This window comes from Lathyrus oleraceus, chromosome 4, assembly GCF_024323335.1.
Source record: "Lathyrus oleraceus cultivar Zhongwan6 chromosome 4, CAAS_Psat_ZW6_1.0, whole genome shotgun sequence".
NCBI classification, from domain to species: Eukaryota; Viridiplantae; Streptophyta; class Magnoliopsida; order Fabales; family Fabaceae; genus Lathyrus; species Lathyrus oleraceus.
The window spans coordinates 147,650,915-147,669,603 of NC_066582.1; the positions used below are offsets into that span (position 1 = coordinate 147,650,915).

The 18,689-nt window shown below is 38.3% G+C and overlaps 2 protein-coding genes and 1 pseudogene across 2 annotated transcripts; all 3 read right to left on the reverse strand.

Annotated features, from left to right (window-relative positions):
* Positions 1 to 1,955: 1,955 nt before the first annotated feature.
* Positions 1,956 to 5,099, reverse strand: LOC127074192 (trafficking protein particle complex II-specific subunit 130 homolog; annotated as a pseudogene).
* A 694-nt stretch (positions 5,100 to 5,793) lies between these two features.
* Positions 5,794 to 6,933, reverse strand: LOC127136449 (protein LNK1). The gene has a single exon (XM_051063003.1). The coding sequence runs from the start codon at positions 6,889 to 6,891 to the stop codon at positions 5,794 to 5,796; it is 1,098 nt and encodes a 365-aa protein (XP_050918960.1). The 5' UTR covers positions 6,892 to 6,933.
* A 48-nt stretch (positions 6,934 to 6,981) lies between these two features.
* On the reverse strand, positions 6,982 to 11,859 carry LOC127136450 (ADP-ribosylation factor GTPase-activating protein AGD2-like). The gene is made up of 2 exons (XM_051063004.1): positions 11,467 to 11,859; positions 6,982 to 7,554 (listed from the first exon to the last, which is right to left on the reverse strand). Exons 1-2 carry the CDS (start codon positions 11,857 to 11,859, stop codon positions 6,997 to 6,999), a joined length of 951 nt encoding a protein of 316 aa, XP_050918961.1. The 3' UTR covers positions 6,982 to 6,996.
* Between the last annotated feature and the right edge of the window lie 6,830 nt (positions 11,860 to 18,689).

The following is an 18,689-nucleotide window of genomic DNA, read 5'->3' on the forward strand; positions in this document are numbered from 1 at the left end:
GAAAAATGGCTTGACATTGGATCAAGCATTTGATGAAGGTTTGGAAGGAATGGAATAGGATGGGAGGGAGAAATGGATTGATTTGTTTATTGAGAAAATACTCGACGTTGGATCGAGTCTTATTTTTTTTTATATTTTTGGAAATGGTTGATTTTATTCTTGTGTTAGTAGCTAACTAAACAGTCAAATAAATAAAGAAATGAAAAGCAGTAAAATTATTACACATCGGGGGAGTGGGGTACATTTTGTCAAATGGGGATTCAAAGTACTAGAATAATTAAATCGGGCCCAAACAACAAATAATGCAATGTATGAGTGTAAGTGCAAGAGAACTATCTCATTGTAAGAAGGCCCAAGAGTAAGCCACGTGAATAAATAACACAACAAGTTATATTTACAACAAACTTAAAAATTAAATCGAAAAAAGGTAAAATCGAGATTTGCACGGATGGAAATTGAGGGACACACAAAACCTAAATAGTGTGCTCAAAGCCGGTTTGCGCATGTTGACAATAATTGAAATGTCATATGAGATTAATCAAAACGCGGCGAAATACTATCAACATATCGATAAAAATAATCATGGATAAATAACAAGAAAATTGCCAAATCCATAAATTAAACATCGATGTTTAAACAATAAATCAAGGACAAACATTAAAATCAACAAGTGTTTAAAAAAAATAAAAAAAATAAAAAAATAAAAGATTTAAAATAACAAAAAAATGATAATAATAATAAAAACTAGTAGAAAATGGAAAGTATATTAAAAATAATAAATGCTAAAACACAGGGATTGAACTCAAAACCTGGGGTTTACCAAACAACGTTTCTGCCACGGCTAGAACCATTTTATTATCCAAATATCGCCTGCATTACTATAAATATAATAAACAGGCGCTGAATATAATTAAATAACAAATATAACAATAGCAGGTTCTTGTAAACATATTCATCTTAGCCCAGCGATCATTTTTCTTTCCATTTGAACATCAAAATTTTACAGCAAGATAACCAAACAAATGGAAGCTTCACGGAAGCTAAAACGGAGAAATGGAAATAGAAACTCGAAAAGGAAACTAACCGGTTGCGGCGAGATTGACCGATGGATGTAGGTAAGGTGCCGTCTGAACCGGTCTTTGATCTTCTTGTCCGTTCTTCACCACCAAGAAAAAACTATAGTTTTATTTTCTCCTTGCCGTCGACTCCTTTTTTCTCTTAGTGAACAGTAGCGACTCCTCTCCAAAATTAGGGTTGTTGTAAATAGTAGTCCCTCTTTTATATATGCCCATCTCTTTCCTCTGTTGTGTTTCCTGTTGTGTAGTGGAGGCCTGCTGTGTAGTGGAGAGGTATGTTCGTACAGAGGATGTCTGGGGAGTTTTGTCCTTATTCCACTTATGGTCCGTCTTCCTCAATTCTCTCCATTTCCAAGACTTCACTGTTGGTAAGAAACAATTCACCACTGTAACTCACTTAAATGAAAAATTTGTTTTGGAATTAACTGATTTTATGTGGTGTTGTTGTGGCAGCTTGACACGGTTTTGCTCTGTGAAAGTTGGATTTGAATTACGAATAGTATCTTTAAGAGTTGCTTCAGAAGACTCCTTGGTGTTATCTCCAACAACATCACTATTCTGTCATGAATTTTCAGTAGCCTCTAAAAGTTAGTCCTGTTGTTGTTGTGCTGAATGCTCCAAAAGCTTGAGGCTGCCGGGGACTTCCTACAATGTAGCTGGACGCAAGCTCCGTTCACCCACATACTTCAATGATTGGATTATAATAAGATTTTGAAGAAAGCCATAGCTGCCTCAGTGACTCGACTGTAATTGGCATCTATTGCATTCGCCACCAACATGATTTGTTGTCGAAGTTGTTCGCCGGTATCTCAATGTGTTGTTGTTTAGTTTCACAATCTCAGATGATGCCGTTATCATTGCACTGCATTTGGAGTTCGGCTTTTGGATTAACCTTGTAATTACAGTCCCTTGCTGTGTAGCAAGAGTTGCAAGTTTTAATACTCCTTCAGTATGTCCTAAAGAAAAACATAGAGGTAACAATCCACTCAAATCCATTGCATGTTTAAAACACTTCTGAGCCATTTCTAACAAGAGCAGACAATACAGCAATGCTGCAAAAATCAAACATCAAGAAGTGTCCTCGAAACCATTACTGATATGACAAGAATAAATAGACAACGTCTTAACCATGCACTAGAGTCGGCATCTAAAACTCGAGGAGATCTTTGGAATTTTTTGAAGGGAAGTGGAGTGTTTGCGAATGGATAGATTTGGCATGGGACTGAGCAGAATACTACAGTTGCCAGAACCTCATCATTGGCTCTCTTGAGAGTTTCCGCAGTAAGGTTAGAAGCATCGTCCTCATCATTCTCTGATACACCAACATAGCTTTCCATCTCAACTATGTTTGTCTCTTCAATCTCCAATCCTGGACCAGTATCAATATGCAAGACAGCAGCCTTGAGGGAGTAATTTAACGGCCGAACTAAAATACCAACCCATTGATGTTCATTTATTAACAAAGCAGATGAAACAGCAGCATCAAGATCCACAAGTGCTCTAGGTTTGGAAACCTTCAAAATAGGTTTAGCTGGCTTTTCATAACTCATAACATCATCACTCTCTGCAGGACCAAGTTTTGAAACACCATGAGATCTAAACCTCAACTGCCCAATCTGTCCAGTAAGAACTCCAAGAACATATGATCATGGTTTCTGAGGTGGTAGATCCAAGGTAATAGTATTCCGACCAGGGTGTAACACAATAGTTGTAGAACTCTTCAATGCCTTTACACCTTCGTCTGCATTATATGTTTCCATTAATGTAAGACTGATTGAATCAAGAGTTATATCATCTGGAAAACCACTACAGACAGTTACTGAAAGGATACCAGGATCCCTGTCACATAACTCTAATGGAGGTCCAGGATTTCCAAAAAATGTAATTAAGGATGATACATCAAGAGGTACAGGGTCTTTCATTTCACTATGAGTAAGACGAATCAATTCTGCTTGAAAAGCTTAACGCTCCTTCGTAAAAAATAATCCATCTTCAAGAGAAAGTAGTCGCACACATGATAGCAAGTAGCCAGCTTGATCATTGAGAATATTTTGACACTCTGCTAGAATGGGAAGGACCTCTGCCAACAATTCCTGTCATCCTTCCCCATTATACAGTGCACAAACCTTCTCATATGACTTTGTAGCTTGGTCAAAATGTCCATGTTTAAAGGCAACAACAGATATCTCACCATCAAGGACAACTCCATGTCTTTTCCACCAGGAACGGTGGTAATTATCAGCAGCACCTTTAGTTAGCTCTAGATATTTTTTCTCAAACTCCTCGGATGATGATAATGATTTTAACATCGCAAGATTAGAAATTGTTTGCTTCAAAGCATGTTCGGCAGCAATATATATCTCAGCAAGCCTCATAGGTTGGCCAATTGAGCTATCAAAGCTTCTCGGAGAAGAATTAGTGCGTGTCATCGAATTCGAGAGTACTTTTTATGGTGACATCTTGGTGGGTGAATCAAAACCTGATCCTTCCATTGGACCCTGGCGACTGTCAAACATTTCAAACACATTTCCAGTGGAAAGTGAAGCCCTCCGTCTGTTAGCCTCTCGTAGTAGCACAGTTGGTTCAAGGGGCAGGGGTTTCCTCTGGATACCAAAGTGCTTGATTCTAAGAGTTGTTTGAAGAATCAACTTTTCTTTCTCAAGCACCTCTGCTGATGCATCAGCATGGACTGAAGGCCAAACAGTTGGCTTAGGCCAAGGTAGCAAGCTAAGGGAAGCATTGTTGACAGGACTTCTTTCTATATCAGTACCATACCCAATTAAATACGCTAGCCTCATGAACTTAACTCTGGCTAAAGAATATAGGTCACCAAGAAGACAAAAGAACTCCTTCTCTGCGTCAAGTGCCACAAGTCCATCACTATAGTTGGAAGTGGTTGCTTCAATTAAAGCCAAGCAAGCAGTTATCACCCAGACTTCACGCATACAAAAAGGAAGAATACGCTCGTTCAATGCCAAGGATTTTGAGAAGCTTAATATGAACGAATAACCTCGTGATGCTACCTCAATAGGTCGATGTAGCTTGAATAAGAGCTTTGATTGACAGGCAAACAGATACTGTCTGAACTCGAACTCCCTAAACGAATCCTCTTGGACAATCTGCGTCAATGCATTGTTTCCTGGATTAACAATTACTGCCTGATCATCCCCATGGTCTGCCCCACCAAATTCTCTTTTCTTTCCAGTCATGTTAACTATTTCAAGATAGCAGAGTTCTAGTTCATCATATTCCCGTAAGGCATCTTCATGAAGATGCGCCATTTCAAACATAAAAGCCAAACTTTCCTTCAAAATGAAAAAAATACAGAAGTTCCAGACTGGCATGAGACGCTGTTCACTGAGCTTCCGTATCTCATCTTCATAAAATTGTACACGCCTATCCAGTGTATTTCTGATGCATTCCATTATTTTTGATTCTAGATCTTCCCAAAAATTAGCTTCAGGCAAATGCATATCATATTTGAAGCATCTTTCTCTTTTTCTGGAGCTAAAATCAACTTCAAGTTTAGCATATACTTTCTTTGCCATTTTGTTTGCCTGGTCATTAGCTGGATGAGCTTTAGATACAAATACAATAAACCATTCCCTTTCATCATTCTGGACAATTAGTTTCAAGCGTGGTTTAAGGATGGTTTTAAACTCATCAAGATCCTCACATGTAATAAGCACGACAGTTGCATACGGCTCTCGAAACCAGAACAACAACTGCTCCTGAGGGAACCGGCTACGAAGCCTTTAATCTGTAGTTAATATGAACTCCGCCGACAACTTCTCAACCAATACAGGGTTCCTCGCCTTGTTATTCAAACTCGCTCTCTTGAACAGCAACCGCGCTTCAAAAGCAGGCTTGACAGTTGGCCATAAATCACTCACATCCTCCACTGAAATGACGAGGCGATTGATAGAGTTCTTGATGGTTTGGAACTGGGCGAGGAAGTTGGCCATGTTGGATCTGTAGAATGTTTAGCAGAGATCCATGGAATGAGAATCAGAGAGAGAATGGAAGTGCATTTGTCTTTATCAGATAGCTCTACAGATACATAAGCAACACTGCTACTGGCTGGTGGTTTTTCCTGAGCACAAGTACGAGATTGTGAAATGCTTGCAGGCTAGGAAACATATTTGCGGAATGACCGGTGATGGAGTGAATGATAAGCCTGCTCTTAAGAAGGCTGACATTGGTAGTTGTTGCAGATGCTACTGATGCAGCTCAAAGTGCATCAGATATTATTTGCACCGAACCTGGCCTTAGGGTTATCATAAGTGTTGTTTTTTTCAAAGAGTAAAGAATTATGTGACTTATGCAGTCTCAATTACACTTTGTATTGTGCTTGGTTTCATATTGCTGGCTCTGATACGAAAGTTCGACTTTCCGCCCCTTATGGTACTTATTATTATCATGCTGAATGATGGTACCATTATCCACTACCAAAGAGTTGGAAACTGAATGAAACATTTGCTAACGATGTTGTGTTAGGCCACTACATAGCATCATAGCGGTTACGACGAGACCAAAACATTCAGCCTGCAATATACGTGACAAGATAACATCCACCTGCAAAAGCCAATCTTAGTCTGCAGCCTAGCCAACACAATCCATTTCCATCCAACAAGCAGGTCATGTGTTAACACCCTATAACAGAACTAGCAACTTGATATTAAATATTGAATTATCCTGCAGTCATCAAACTCTGCTGTCACAAACGAGCTCGGCAGTGCCGTATGCAGCCTAAAGAATCATAATCTATGTTCTGCTTTTGCTTCTGATTACTATCAAGAGAAGTAACTCCACTAGAAGAGGCTCCAAACTGCTGATTTATATCTCCATATTGCTCAGGTGGAGTATAAAGATGAACAGAATTGCCAATTTTTCGCCTTCCTGCTGCTGATGACTTTGGAAGCTTCTTCTTTTCTTCGGGCACCAATGCATCTTTATGACCGGATTTTGTGTCTGATTCACTGAACATTGATAATGAAGCAGCGACACCGTTGACATCCACATCCATTTGAGATCTTATCTTCTTATCATCGTGGGATGACTTTCTGTTCGAACCATTGATCGGAAGAACTTCAATATTTTCCTTGGAGGAATCCATATTGTATCCTGATATGTTTTTTAATGGACTCACGTCTGCACAATGAAGCTTTAAGTCAGACATTAATGCATTATCGGAACCTTCAGCGCCATGCGAAGAAGAAAACCAACAGAACTCCTCTTCATTATTGAGACTCTCCATTCCAAAAGTTAAATCACAACTTAACATCCTGTCAACATCTTCTAAGTTTCCTATATCCAGCCACCCATCATTATCAAGAAAGCTGAGTTCATTATCAGCTTGAGATGTGTGGTTTTTTGAATGTTGACACGCACTATCATCTTCCACCACACACTTGTTTTCTGAGACGGTGTCATCTGCACAAAACTCGTTGCCACCAGAATCTATATTGCTGCTCTTGAAAAAGTGGTCAGACATGCTTGTATCATCCGAAGTTAGCCTTTTTTCTTCTCTGTATGAGTCACCGTCACACGAAGAAAATACACCTTCAGACCATGAATCCTTTTCTGGCATTCTTTCATTCTGGGTCATATTTTGCAAGTATAATTCCTTTTTACCCAGAGTACCATAGCTACTAACATGATTGTTACTCCTTATACCACGTAATATGTGAAGTGATTTCTTACTGCCATCACCCTCTATTACAAACTGATTATTGTGTGGGCTACCAGAATGGGGGACTATGAGATCATCATTCTCAATCTCATCAAATCTATCCCACACATTATCTTCAAACATTTAATACGAATTGTATTCTATGCAATTCACATAAACAGTAGCATCAGCTACACCCACCACCAATCCACAATAAGTTTCTAACGGGAAGTCTTTCTGGTGTCTTATTTAATAGCTACCAAGCCACTTCTGCATCCGTAACACTTGGTGAATATAAGGCTCCATTTGGCTCAGTAAGTCATAACCCAGTTTAAAGTATCTCAGATGAGCATCCATTATTGCACTTATTGACTCCAAGAACTCGTACTTCTTTTTCACTTCAATATTCATGAGAGAGTGTACTAGATTGAAGCGGCTTTTCTCAAATGATGACTTTGAATTTTGTAGACCCTCTTCTAATTCAGCAACAATATCTTCATGAGCATTCTTCTTCAAAGAAACAAACTTTTCTCGTGACTGATCATACGATTGCATAGATTTGTCAAAACGACGACGAGATTCCTTTGCATTTTGCATATCAATATTTATAAACTCTGACAACCGGTCAATCAATACACGCTCTACCTGTGAGCGAAGAAGCTCTTTAAAAGTAGCTAATTCACATAGTGCAGTGATAAACTTAGATATGACGGGTCCTCCAACTGATACACTAACAGGGTCGTCGTAGCCACCTCCAAATGCTTCTAATGAATCAGCAAAGGCATTTTCTCCATTATGTTCCTTTTCCTTAAATCGATCATTTCCCAAATGCAGTCATGGAGCCTCTTACTCAATTCTTACCCAAAGCAAATAAACTCAAAGATGTGTAAAACACGTTGCTACACCTCCTTTTACACAACTTGATCCATCACATGTTTCTAGGTGTAAGCTCTTCAATGCAGCTTGACCGGTTATTACACCAAAGCAATAACTGATTTTATCACATGATAAAGGATTCCATGTCTTGCTTGACCAAGGGAAAATAATCACTCTATCTCAAGACAAACGGCGAGGCCCAAAGGTTTATGGAATAGAAGGTGATGACAAGTCTAAACGAAACAAGTCGGTGGATAGATTCATGACCAGATGAAATGATCATGAGGAGAAAAGAAAATGAATGATCGATGGGCAAAAATTTCAAGGCCAAAATCGGGGTATGACAGCAGGATCAACTTCAATACCCTTATCACTGACAATAAAGCCCAACAACTTACCAGAATGAACACCAAATGTACACTTATTGGGATTCAAGCGGAGTTTATACTTCCTCAAACGCTGGAATAGTTTCAACAAATGCTCAACATGTTCTTCTTCATTAATAGATTTAGCAATCATATCATCAACGTAGACTTCGATCTCTTTATGCATCATATCATGAACAAGAGTAGTCATTGCTCTTTGGTAAGTTGCACCAGCATTCTTTAAACCGAAAGGCATCACTCTATAACAAAATGTTCCCCAAGGTGTAATGAATATGGTCTTCTCCATATCTTCGGGTGCCATCTTGATCTGATTATATCCGGAAAATCCGTCCATAAATGAAAAGACTTTGAATTTAGCTGTATTGTCTACTGATCGGCAAAATAGCAAGTGTACTATTTTACCTTTTATAGTAATAATGGGGAAATTCCCCGAATGTCGATCTCAAGGACTGGAAGTCAATATCGAGTTTAAATTATCATTTAATTTAACAAAAAGTATTAATTTGGTTTTTAGGTGTAAAAATATAAGAATAAAGGTAAAAGCAAATAAGGATGAAAATAAAGGTTTACAGGGAAAAAGGAAAAATGCCAGGGAAGGTGTATGATTTATCCCTGTAATAACTCTGAGTCACTATTGCATCAACAAATATCAATTTCTACCAGTTCTTAAGGGTATTTTCTCCCAAGTCCTTGGGTGAGAAAACTTTTAATCAATTTACCCTAATTTCTATGTCCATAGCTAATTAAGGTGAAGTTAAGCTTTATAATATCAAGAATACTCTGGTTCATACAGGGTATCCCTAGTCCTAGGTGATATCTACTGTAGAGTAACCTTATGAAAACCTTATCAATGGCGGTCCAGCCTAATTGATAACCACAAATCAATCTCGATTGGTCAGAAAGAGAAAGCAATGAACACATCAAAAGGTTACCGTAAACATAATATTAAAAATGCAAATGTAAACTCAAATTTGTTACAATTCTAAATCAGGGACACCCACATAGCATTGGGGGGTTTAGCTACTCATATTGTTCAAAACAAATGCAAGATAAAAATTACACATTACAAGTAATTGGATGACTTTGATCTTCAATCGCTCGCGCTCATGAAAACCTTCAGCTCTCAAAACTCCTTGTTCTCTGTAATACTTAATTGCTTCACAATATTGTACTTTGCCTTGTTCCAAGATGATTTTTCCTTAGGCAGAATGTCCTCTTTTATAATGAAAGTTCCAAGCAGCAGGTGGACATGTCCAAAAATCTCTCTAAAAAGCCCGACGAACAAAAGCCCGAGAAAATGGGAATTTTTGGGCTTGGGCTGACACGGCCCGTGTCAGTTAACACGGGTGGCCGTGTCAGCTCACTGCTTCCTGTGACACAACCATGGTCCCTTGACACAGGGGGGTTTTGATGCCTGACACGACCCGGGTCAGCTGACACGGGTGGCCGTGTCAGACCACTGTCTTTCTTGCGACACCCTCCTTTTCCTTACATGGCCTGTGTCAGGTGACACGGGTGGCCGTGTCAGGCCTCCTGTACCGGGCTTTTTCACTCTTTTTCTTGCCGGAATCTCCCACTATCTTGCTCTGTGTTCCCTGGTTCTTCTACCTGGACCTGTCAGACCAAAAACAGCTATCTCACGCATAAAATCATGAAAATATAATTAAAATATAACAATGAAAGGAAATGCCTAAATATTATACCAGAAGTATAATTGACTTGAAAAGTATCAAAAATGCTTGCATAGTGTTTCAAAATCCTCGGTTTCTTGTCAGATCAGTAAGGAAAACTTAATGCAAATGGTGACTGATCACAACCCCAAACTTAGCTCATTGTTTGTCCTCAAGTAATGTTTAAGAGAACACCGCGTGTCACTCCCCATGATTCTTGTTTCCTGACACTGTTGAGATCATTCGCTAACATCGTCCCTCTTCCTTCCATAAGTCCTGCTTTTTCCTTGTTAGTTTTCAATCGCACTTCCACTTCAAAGCACCGTTTCACCTGTCAGCTTATATCACATTCTCACCAATTCTCTCGGGGTTAAGTGTTTTCACTCATAATTCAGAATATGCAATATCAACTCGCAAGTTTGAATAGTCTATCTTTTCATATCACCTACGCACAACACACACACTTTTGAGGTCTTTTGGATTGTAATTTGGCTTGGGTTAGGGTATGGATATTCAAACAAAAATGGGAAACAAGTGGTTTTTGGTTCAGAGTCGATGTTATCTACTGTGTTGGTTTCTTTTGTTTTTTCGCTCGGTTTTCTCTTTTTTTCTTTCTATTTTTCAACTGAGTGCCCTTTTTCGTACTTCTTTTGAATCTTCGAGTTTATTTATAATAATTCTTTTTCCCTTTTTCTCGATGATTTCCTATTTCAATTTTTTTTCTCTTTTTGTTTTCGCACTTTCTTGGGCGTTTGGAACTCTTTGGGGTTTTACCCCAAACTTAGCTTTTCAACACAGTTTAAAGATATTAACATGACTCTGAAAAGAGTAAGGAAGTGTTTTGGCCAAGGGGTACATTTATGGGGTTTAAATAAACAAATGGATATAGGCTCAAATGGGGTTTACAAGGGATATAATTATTTAGGATGGTTAGAAAGGCTCGGGGTTAATTTCAAATAACGTGCCTTAGTGTGTGTAATCATGCAGTGACAGTCCCAGAGAGTCTACGCAAATTTAGAGTGATAAAGACAAACCTGAATATCACTCATGATGATCAATATGTTTGGCTTTTTATGACTCACCCTGTTTGGTTAAGCTTTGATAGTATCCACAATACTCTTTAGCCTGGTGCGACTTCTTCCTTACTTCGGAATGTACAAGACACTTATGTTGGTTAAGCTGTATACGTTGCGTCCGATCTTTATTTTTCAACAGTGTCAACTTCCTGGGGAGATCCTTCACAATAAGCCATGGTAAGTGGCGTGATCCTTTCATCCACTCTCACTCGTGATCATTACTATTTCCAAAATATCACCACAGACTTGAAACACTCGCAGCATAATGTACCTTCAAATAGAAAAACCAAATCTAAAATGCAATAAAGTAAAATAACACCATACTGAAATAAAATAACAAAATACTGAAAATAATAATAAAAGACATAAAATCTCCCTCACACTTGAACTAAACATTGGCCTCAATGTTTGCGAACAAGAGCGAAGGAGGACATTCATAATACCTTACTGAGGATGTGGTTGTGAAAAATGCAACATCAACTGTCGCATCATGCTGCTCATCTCATCCAACATTGCCCCCTGTCGGGTTTGTTCAATGCCTTGTCGTTGTTGTTTCTTCCTTAAGTCACCTATTTTGGTTTGTACCCAGGTCCATTGGCCAGTGGACCAGGAAGAGGAACCTGCCTCCTGCTGGGTAGGTTCCTGATGTGGTGGTACAAATTGTTCCTGAGGTGCTTAGGGTTCCTCTTCTTCTGCCTTCGTGGCATCCACCTGGTCATCTATAAAATGCTCACATGCAGCAAAATGGTCAGTGTCGTGGCCTTCCTCCACATCGGGGTCAGCGCTTACATACAACCGATTGACACAGTCAGTGATAGCAACTCTGTCCGGATCCGGCAGAGCTATAATAAACCTCTTATGGATAAGCACATAATAGTAAGTAGGAGCAACAACAATCATACCTTGTTGAATTAGAGCGGACATGTCAATTTTGGTTTTACCTGCAATTGGCGTGTCTTCGAGCAACACAACTTGATACCCGAAATGCTCAGCTATTTGGGTGATCATGCCACCCACGGAGATGCCTCCGGAGTCTGCTCGGCCAACTCTGCCCAGGTAGTCAGCTACAAAGGCAGCTACATTGATGGCTTTGTTATGGGTCATCGAGTACATAAAAAAATAGCTCTCTCTGAGTAGCTACCCCTGTGCTATCGCCTCTTCCAAATAGGGTGTAGGCCAAACCCTTCTGAGCATACCGGAAACATGGATTTTGGATGTCGGAGGCCTTAACACCTTTGGAGGTGTAATCCGTCCTCCCGGTGATGGCAATCCAGAAATCCTTAGGTGAGAACCCATATGGGACCGCTCCTGGTCCGTACAGAGGGAGTCAGAGTATCCCTGCCAATTCCTCAACCAATAATTCATGATAATTATTAAACAAGCAGAAACACAAAGTAAATAATACCCGACTGTGTCTATCCACCTCTTTTCGAGTTGGAATTCCAACGTGCTGAGGAATTCGAGCGTGATGCGCTCGTATGTCGGCGCTTCCAGACTCATGAACTCTAGCATTCCTAAAACGTGGAACATCCGATATACCTCAATTTTGAGCCCTAGTGCATTTAGAGTATGCTCACACATGTACCTTTTCGGTGTGAGTTTCCGCTTCCGGTGAATTTGATACCTCTTTTCTTGTTCTGGATTGTCAAACACGATGTTGTATGGATTTGGGTTCCGGCTTGGTCGCTTCCATGACCTCAACATCTTCGCAAGTTGTTGCTTTCTGGTGAGAATTCTCCTCAGGAGCATTTTGGACCTGCAAAAATAGAAATGATTTGAAATAGGGAGTTAGAAAATTCTGAAACCGTGGTTAGGACGGGGATGACGAGTGGAGTACTATTTGTGAAAGGTGTTTTTGCAATAGGAGAGTGGAAGTGGTGGTTGTAACACCTCAAAATTTGCCTTCCTCTCTTGGGACTAGCTTAGCATATTGCATTTCATTTTGTAGGACATTAGGCATTACATCTTTTCATATCATGAGAGAATAAGCAAGTCATCCTCCTAAGTCTTTTTCAGAAGATAGAAAGGTTGAGAGATTCAAGCCTGAGGGTCTTGTTGAATTGATCAATCATCTGAGGGTTGCTCTCCAATTAGGGTTTTATTGGTTCCTCAAGGAGGTTGAGTATTATCTTGTTGGCAAGGATATATCACCATCATCATGGTCTTATCATCCTCAAGGGGTTCATTGTGCCTAAAATGTTCTTTAGGATTAGGGTTTTGACCTCTGGTCAACCCTAATCAGTTGCATTCTACCAGTCAGAGTTTTTTCAAGGAGATGGGGTTTATTTCTTGGATGGAGATCATATGGTCATTTTATTGAGCTTGTACAAGTTAGGGTTTCATTTTGGATCCATTTCATCAAAGTGGTTGAGGCTCTAAATCATCCGTGCATGTTCAAGTCATCTATTAACCATAAAAGTCAACTATGCAAGACCTGAGGGCTTGGAAGTGGAGAAATGAGTTTCAAAATCTCCTTCATGTTCAAAAGAGGCTTATTTGTCATTACAAATGCATATCTTGAAAAATTTAAGGTCAGATCAAAAGTTGCCAAAAATGGAAAGTGACCTGTAAATGAAAGTTTCCAAAAATGGAAAGGTTTTGGTTCAAATTCAACTTGATCTTACATCATCAAAGAAGCTTCAAATGAATTTTTGTCCAACATGAAAGTTGAAGATCTCTCTCTCCCATTTCCAAAAAGTCCAAGATCATGAATTTATGATGAATGGTTGAGGAGATATGGTCCAATCATTGCCAAGTGTGCATGAAACTTCAAAAGGGCATATCTTTTGATTCATAACTCCAAATTTGGTGGTTCTTTTTGCACTTTTCTTCTCATGACATGTAGTTTCCAAAACATCCATCACATTGCATGAAATTTGAACATATGATCACTTGCTTATTCATGAAGATTTTGGAGGGAAAATCATAAATTTAAAAATGGTGCATCATGAGAACTTTCTACCATTGCCAATGTGTTTAAAAAATGATTTTGATCAAGCACATGACACTGTTCACGTGGGTTTACTACATGCACCATGCAATTTTCAAGTTTTGGTCATAACACCTTATTTTGCTAATTCCTAATTAACTTTGCTTAATTTTGATTAAGAATGGATTAACACATCATATATATTGATAATCATAACAGAATTTGAAGGAGCTTAATCATTTTCACCATTTTTTAGATCTAGAAGTTTTTCCCTCCATTTTTTCTCTCAACCAAAACTTGAAAAATCTTCAAAGAACATTGCAATATTCTTCCACATTCTTGTTCTCTGGTGTTAATTAAGTGCAGATCAAGCCCTAGATTGGTGAATTCGTGTAGAAATCAAGCATTGAAGTTCAAGAACTCAAAAATGGCAAATGCAAATTGAGCTAGATCTACACGTTTCCAAGCCTCAATTTCATCATCAAACTTCATAACAAGTGATTTGGAGTGGATTTGCATGCTTGCCTGGCCTGGAATCTGCAGAATTCAAGAACTGATCTTCAAGAGGTCACATTTTCGATCACCTTAATTCTCTGTTTTATGTGTATAATATTGTAGAACATTTGATGCCGATCAATCTGATATAAATTTCGTGCGATTTGGATAAGAATTGAGAGAGATATGCTTGATTGAAGTTTTGAATGTAAAACTTTATTTGCTTCGATTTGCATGAATCATGTTGAATTAGAATGAATTGATGCTTGATCTATAACCTACATTGCATGAGGATTCAAATGATATATGATTTTATGATTTCTGGAAAAATCTGGAAAAATGTTTGAAGGTCTTGTGTCGACTCTGGTTTGGTTAGGATTTACAGGCCAAAACGGTGCCGTTTTGTGCCTGGCGCGCTCATTCAAATTGCTACACGGTTCGAATCCGGCGTGCATCATATTTTCAAATTGCTTCATCATTTTAATGTTTCCCTCCATATTTTATGCCTATGTTCATTTCATTTCAAACTTTTTTTATCCAACTTCAAAAATGCATAACAAATTGAAAAATGACTCAAATAATTCCAATTTTTTTGTAGCATGATCCTCTGTTTGTCTAGTTTTTTATGATGTTAAATTCTGAAGTTGTGCATGGCTGGATTTTGAATGGTGTTAGAATATGTGAATATGTGTACATTTGTGACCTTGCTCCATTCATCTTATCATGAAATGCTTGATATTGATCCAATTGCTACCAAATTTTGTATGATTGTTCTTAACATGTTGATGGATGTTTTGGTTTTGGTTTGACATTTTTTCCATGTGTCATTTCTGTTTTATGTACATGTTAGCATGGTGTGACAATTTGTGTCACACCATTGGATGATCAACTTGTACAATTTAATTTCCATGCCAAATGACCTCTGTTGATTCTGATTTTTTGTATGGTGATTGTATTGGATGTGTTGAATGCTCATGAATTTTTCCAGAGTTATTTGAATCATTTCTGTTTTGATTTGGAATTTTCATTCATGATGATCATATGTGAGCTTTGAAATTGTCTTTGACTTCCTTTGCACATGAAATGCTTTTGCTTGATGATTTTGATGTGTTCCTTTTTAGGACATATTCATATGTGTTTGAAGTTGCATTGTGTTGAATTTCAGCTCCTGTTTTGGATTTTTTCTTCACTTTTGACCCTAGGCTTTGACCTAGTGGTTTGGACTTACATGTGAGCTTTGAATTTCAGGACCAAGCACATAATATCCATGGTTGATGTTGCTTCATCATTTGAATGTTGATATTTGCTTTTGATTGCTAACATTTGCTGTTTTGTAGGTCGATGATAAGTCACTTGAGTTTGCCTTATGGCTTATGTGTTGTACATTGGGATTGTCTGTTTGTTATTGACTGTTGTCTGTTGGTCTGAGTATTGTACTGATTTGTTTAGTTGTTTCCACAGGTACCTAAGTTGCTTTAAGTTCATTTGAACTTTGCTTTGCTTTGCTTGTGGTTGGCATACCACTTAGGTATAATCCCTATTCTTCATGTAGTCTGGAAGATCTGCTGTTATTGGCAGGCACCTGTCTGAAGCCCTCCTTAAGAGGCAATGTTTGTGGTTGTTTACTTTTGTGCCAAGCAGGTTAAGTCCTCTTAAGAGGCAATTGGCAGATAAAAGGGATGTGTCATTCATCCCCTGCTATTCAGTTGTGTCTCTCATCTTGCTCACACCATGTGTTGATGCATTTTGAGTTAAAAACCAAAAATCTTGTATATAGAGTCAGTCATTATGGAGAAGAGTTCCTTCATTCTGAACTCCCACATCTTCTGTTGATTCAAGCTCACACAGGCCCGGGTTAAGAGCTGTGAGGTCTTACCCTCACTTCCCATTTCATCTACTTCACCCTAACTCTAAATGTTAGGGTTAAGAGCAAACAACACCCCTTTCCAGTTGGCTTGTTTGTCAAGGTCGATATGACCCCTTGACTAAAGCCTAACCTTGCTTGAGCCCCCTTAGTTGTGTATAGTGTGTGCTATTTGCTTTTGATGTTTATCTGCTTAACTTCTCGTCTCCTTTCTGTAGGAGTTGTATGATCAACTTTTGAGGAAGTTGACGTACGTAGAGATAGACTTGAGTTGACTCACTGCCTGTGTGAGTCAAACTCTTGTTAGAGACTTCAACATAGGGATCGTTTGCATGACAACTTCTAGGCTCGAAAAGTAGTCTCCCTAGTAGTCTGTTATCTCCCTAGTCTCTGGTTAGGAGAGAAGTTCTTTCCCTGTTAAGGGGAACTACGTCGCCCTGATCCTCATACCAGATGAGGTACGTAGGCAGAAGATGAGCAGATCTCTCCGGGCGCCCTTTTCTTTTTTCAACCCTCTTGTATGTGTTTGGAGTCTGGCGCACCTCGAAAAAATGGGGATACGACTTCAAAGCGAAGCGCGATCGCACGCTCGCAATGATGGACTGAACAGAGTCGCCACCGAACTTTATTTATTCCTAAAAAGGAATGGGGAAATATCGATAAAACCCAAGACAAAACGACAATGATTATGGTCGTCGCAATCAAATCAGGGTTCGGGAGTCGATTACGCAAGGGGAAGGTATTAGCACCCCTCACGTCCGTTGTACTCAACGGGAACCATTAGGTTAGTTGTGTGCGTTAATGTTAGTTTGAAATGTTAGGCTTTTCGGTTTATTAGGTGGGAAAGAAAGAATAGAAGAGAGGAGAATGTTTTTGGATTTTTGATGAAGGACTAAACCTAAGTTTTTTATTAGTGGGCCTGACAAGATTTACAAATCCTGCTCCTACATATCTCAAAAGAGAAATCAAGGCTTACGTAGTTCTGGGTAGAAAATGTTTGTTTGTTGGTCGATTTTAGCGAAAGCTACTTTGTGTCTAATCGACGAAAACATTGTTGGACTACCCAAAACAGGTGGAGAAACATTGCCTTGCATTGTTTTGAAATAAAGTACCTTTCGTTTGGAAAAGGTTTAAGAGTCAATCGCACGACGGCGAGAAAAAGAAATTGATTGGTTTGATGTGTTTTGAATAATGGCGAGAACTTGGATGAGCGAGATATACATCTCGAATCCTAGTCTCAGGAGTGCGCGGTATACACCACGTTCCATTTCCATCTTTATTGAAAAAGTATTAAGGTATAAATTAGGTATTTTGAAGTTTGAAAGACGAGTACTTGTGACTTACAAGCTCTTACAGCTTGAGTCTAATACTCGGGACTACGTCTGGACATTCCACCCAGGTAGTCTGTTTCTTTCCAATATTGCTAAGAAAATGATTCGAATACTTACGAATGTTTTGGAGGGAAGACGAATATTTATGGCTTACAAGCTCTTACAGCTTGAGCCTAATATTCGGGATTACGACTGGATATTCCATCCAGGTAATCTTTTTCTTCCAACTTTTATTTAGAAAAAGATTTGAATATTTTGAGTGTTAAAGAGAAGACGAATATTTACAGCTTGCAAGCTCTTACATTTTGAACCTAATATTCGGGATTACGACTGGACATTCCATCCAGGTAATCTTTTTCTTCCAACTTTATTAAGAAAATGGTTTAGATATTCATAACTATTTTGGAGAGAAGACGAATATTTATGACTTACAAGCTCTTACAGCTTGAGCCTAATATTCGGGATTACGACTGGACATTCCATCCAGGTAATCTTTTTCTTCCAACTTTATTAAGAAAATGGTTTAGATATTCATAACTATTTTGGAGAGAAGACGAATATTTATGACTTACAAGCTCTTACAGCTTGAGCCTAATATTCGGGATTACGACTGGACATTCCATCCAGGTAATCTTTTTCTTCACGTTTTATTAAGAAGGTGATTTGAGATATTTACGGATATTTTGGAGAGAAGACGAATATTTATGGTTTGCAAGCTCTTACAGCTTGAGCCTAATATTCGGGATTATAACTGGATATTCCCTCCAGGATAATCTTTTTCTTCACGTTTTATTTATGAAAATGATTTGAAGTGATTTGAGGGTAATTGAAATGCATACAAGTATATGCGAGCACGGAAAAAGAAAAGAGTTCATTGTAAGAAAACCCAAGAGTAAGCCATGGGACTGAAATAAACCGAACTCGAAAGCAACTGAATTTAGCTCTAAAAAAAGATCTAAGTACACACTATAACTAATAAAAAGAATTATATTAACTAAACAACTATAAATGTATATTATATTAGTAAAAATATATATTAACTCAAAAATAGAAGTGATATATATTATAACTTAAATTAAAAAAGAGGAGAAGTATATACTAAAATTTAAAAAGTATAAGTATATATTAAAGATAAATAGTGGTATATACCTTATAACTAAAAAATAGAAGTATATCTAAAACAAAATTCTAAAACACATAATAAAAATTCAAATATATGTATATATAAAAACTCAAATACAGTAGCATATAAATACTTAAATCAAAAGTAGCATATAGCCATGTAAAGATTTAAATGCAGCAACACATATATATT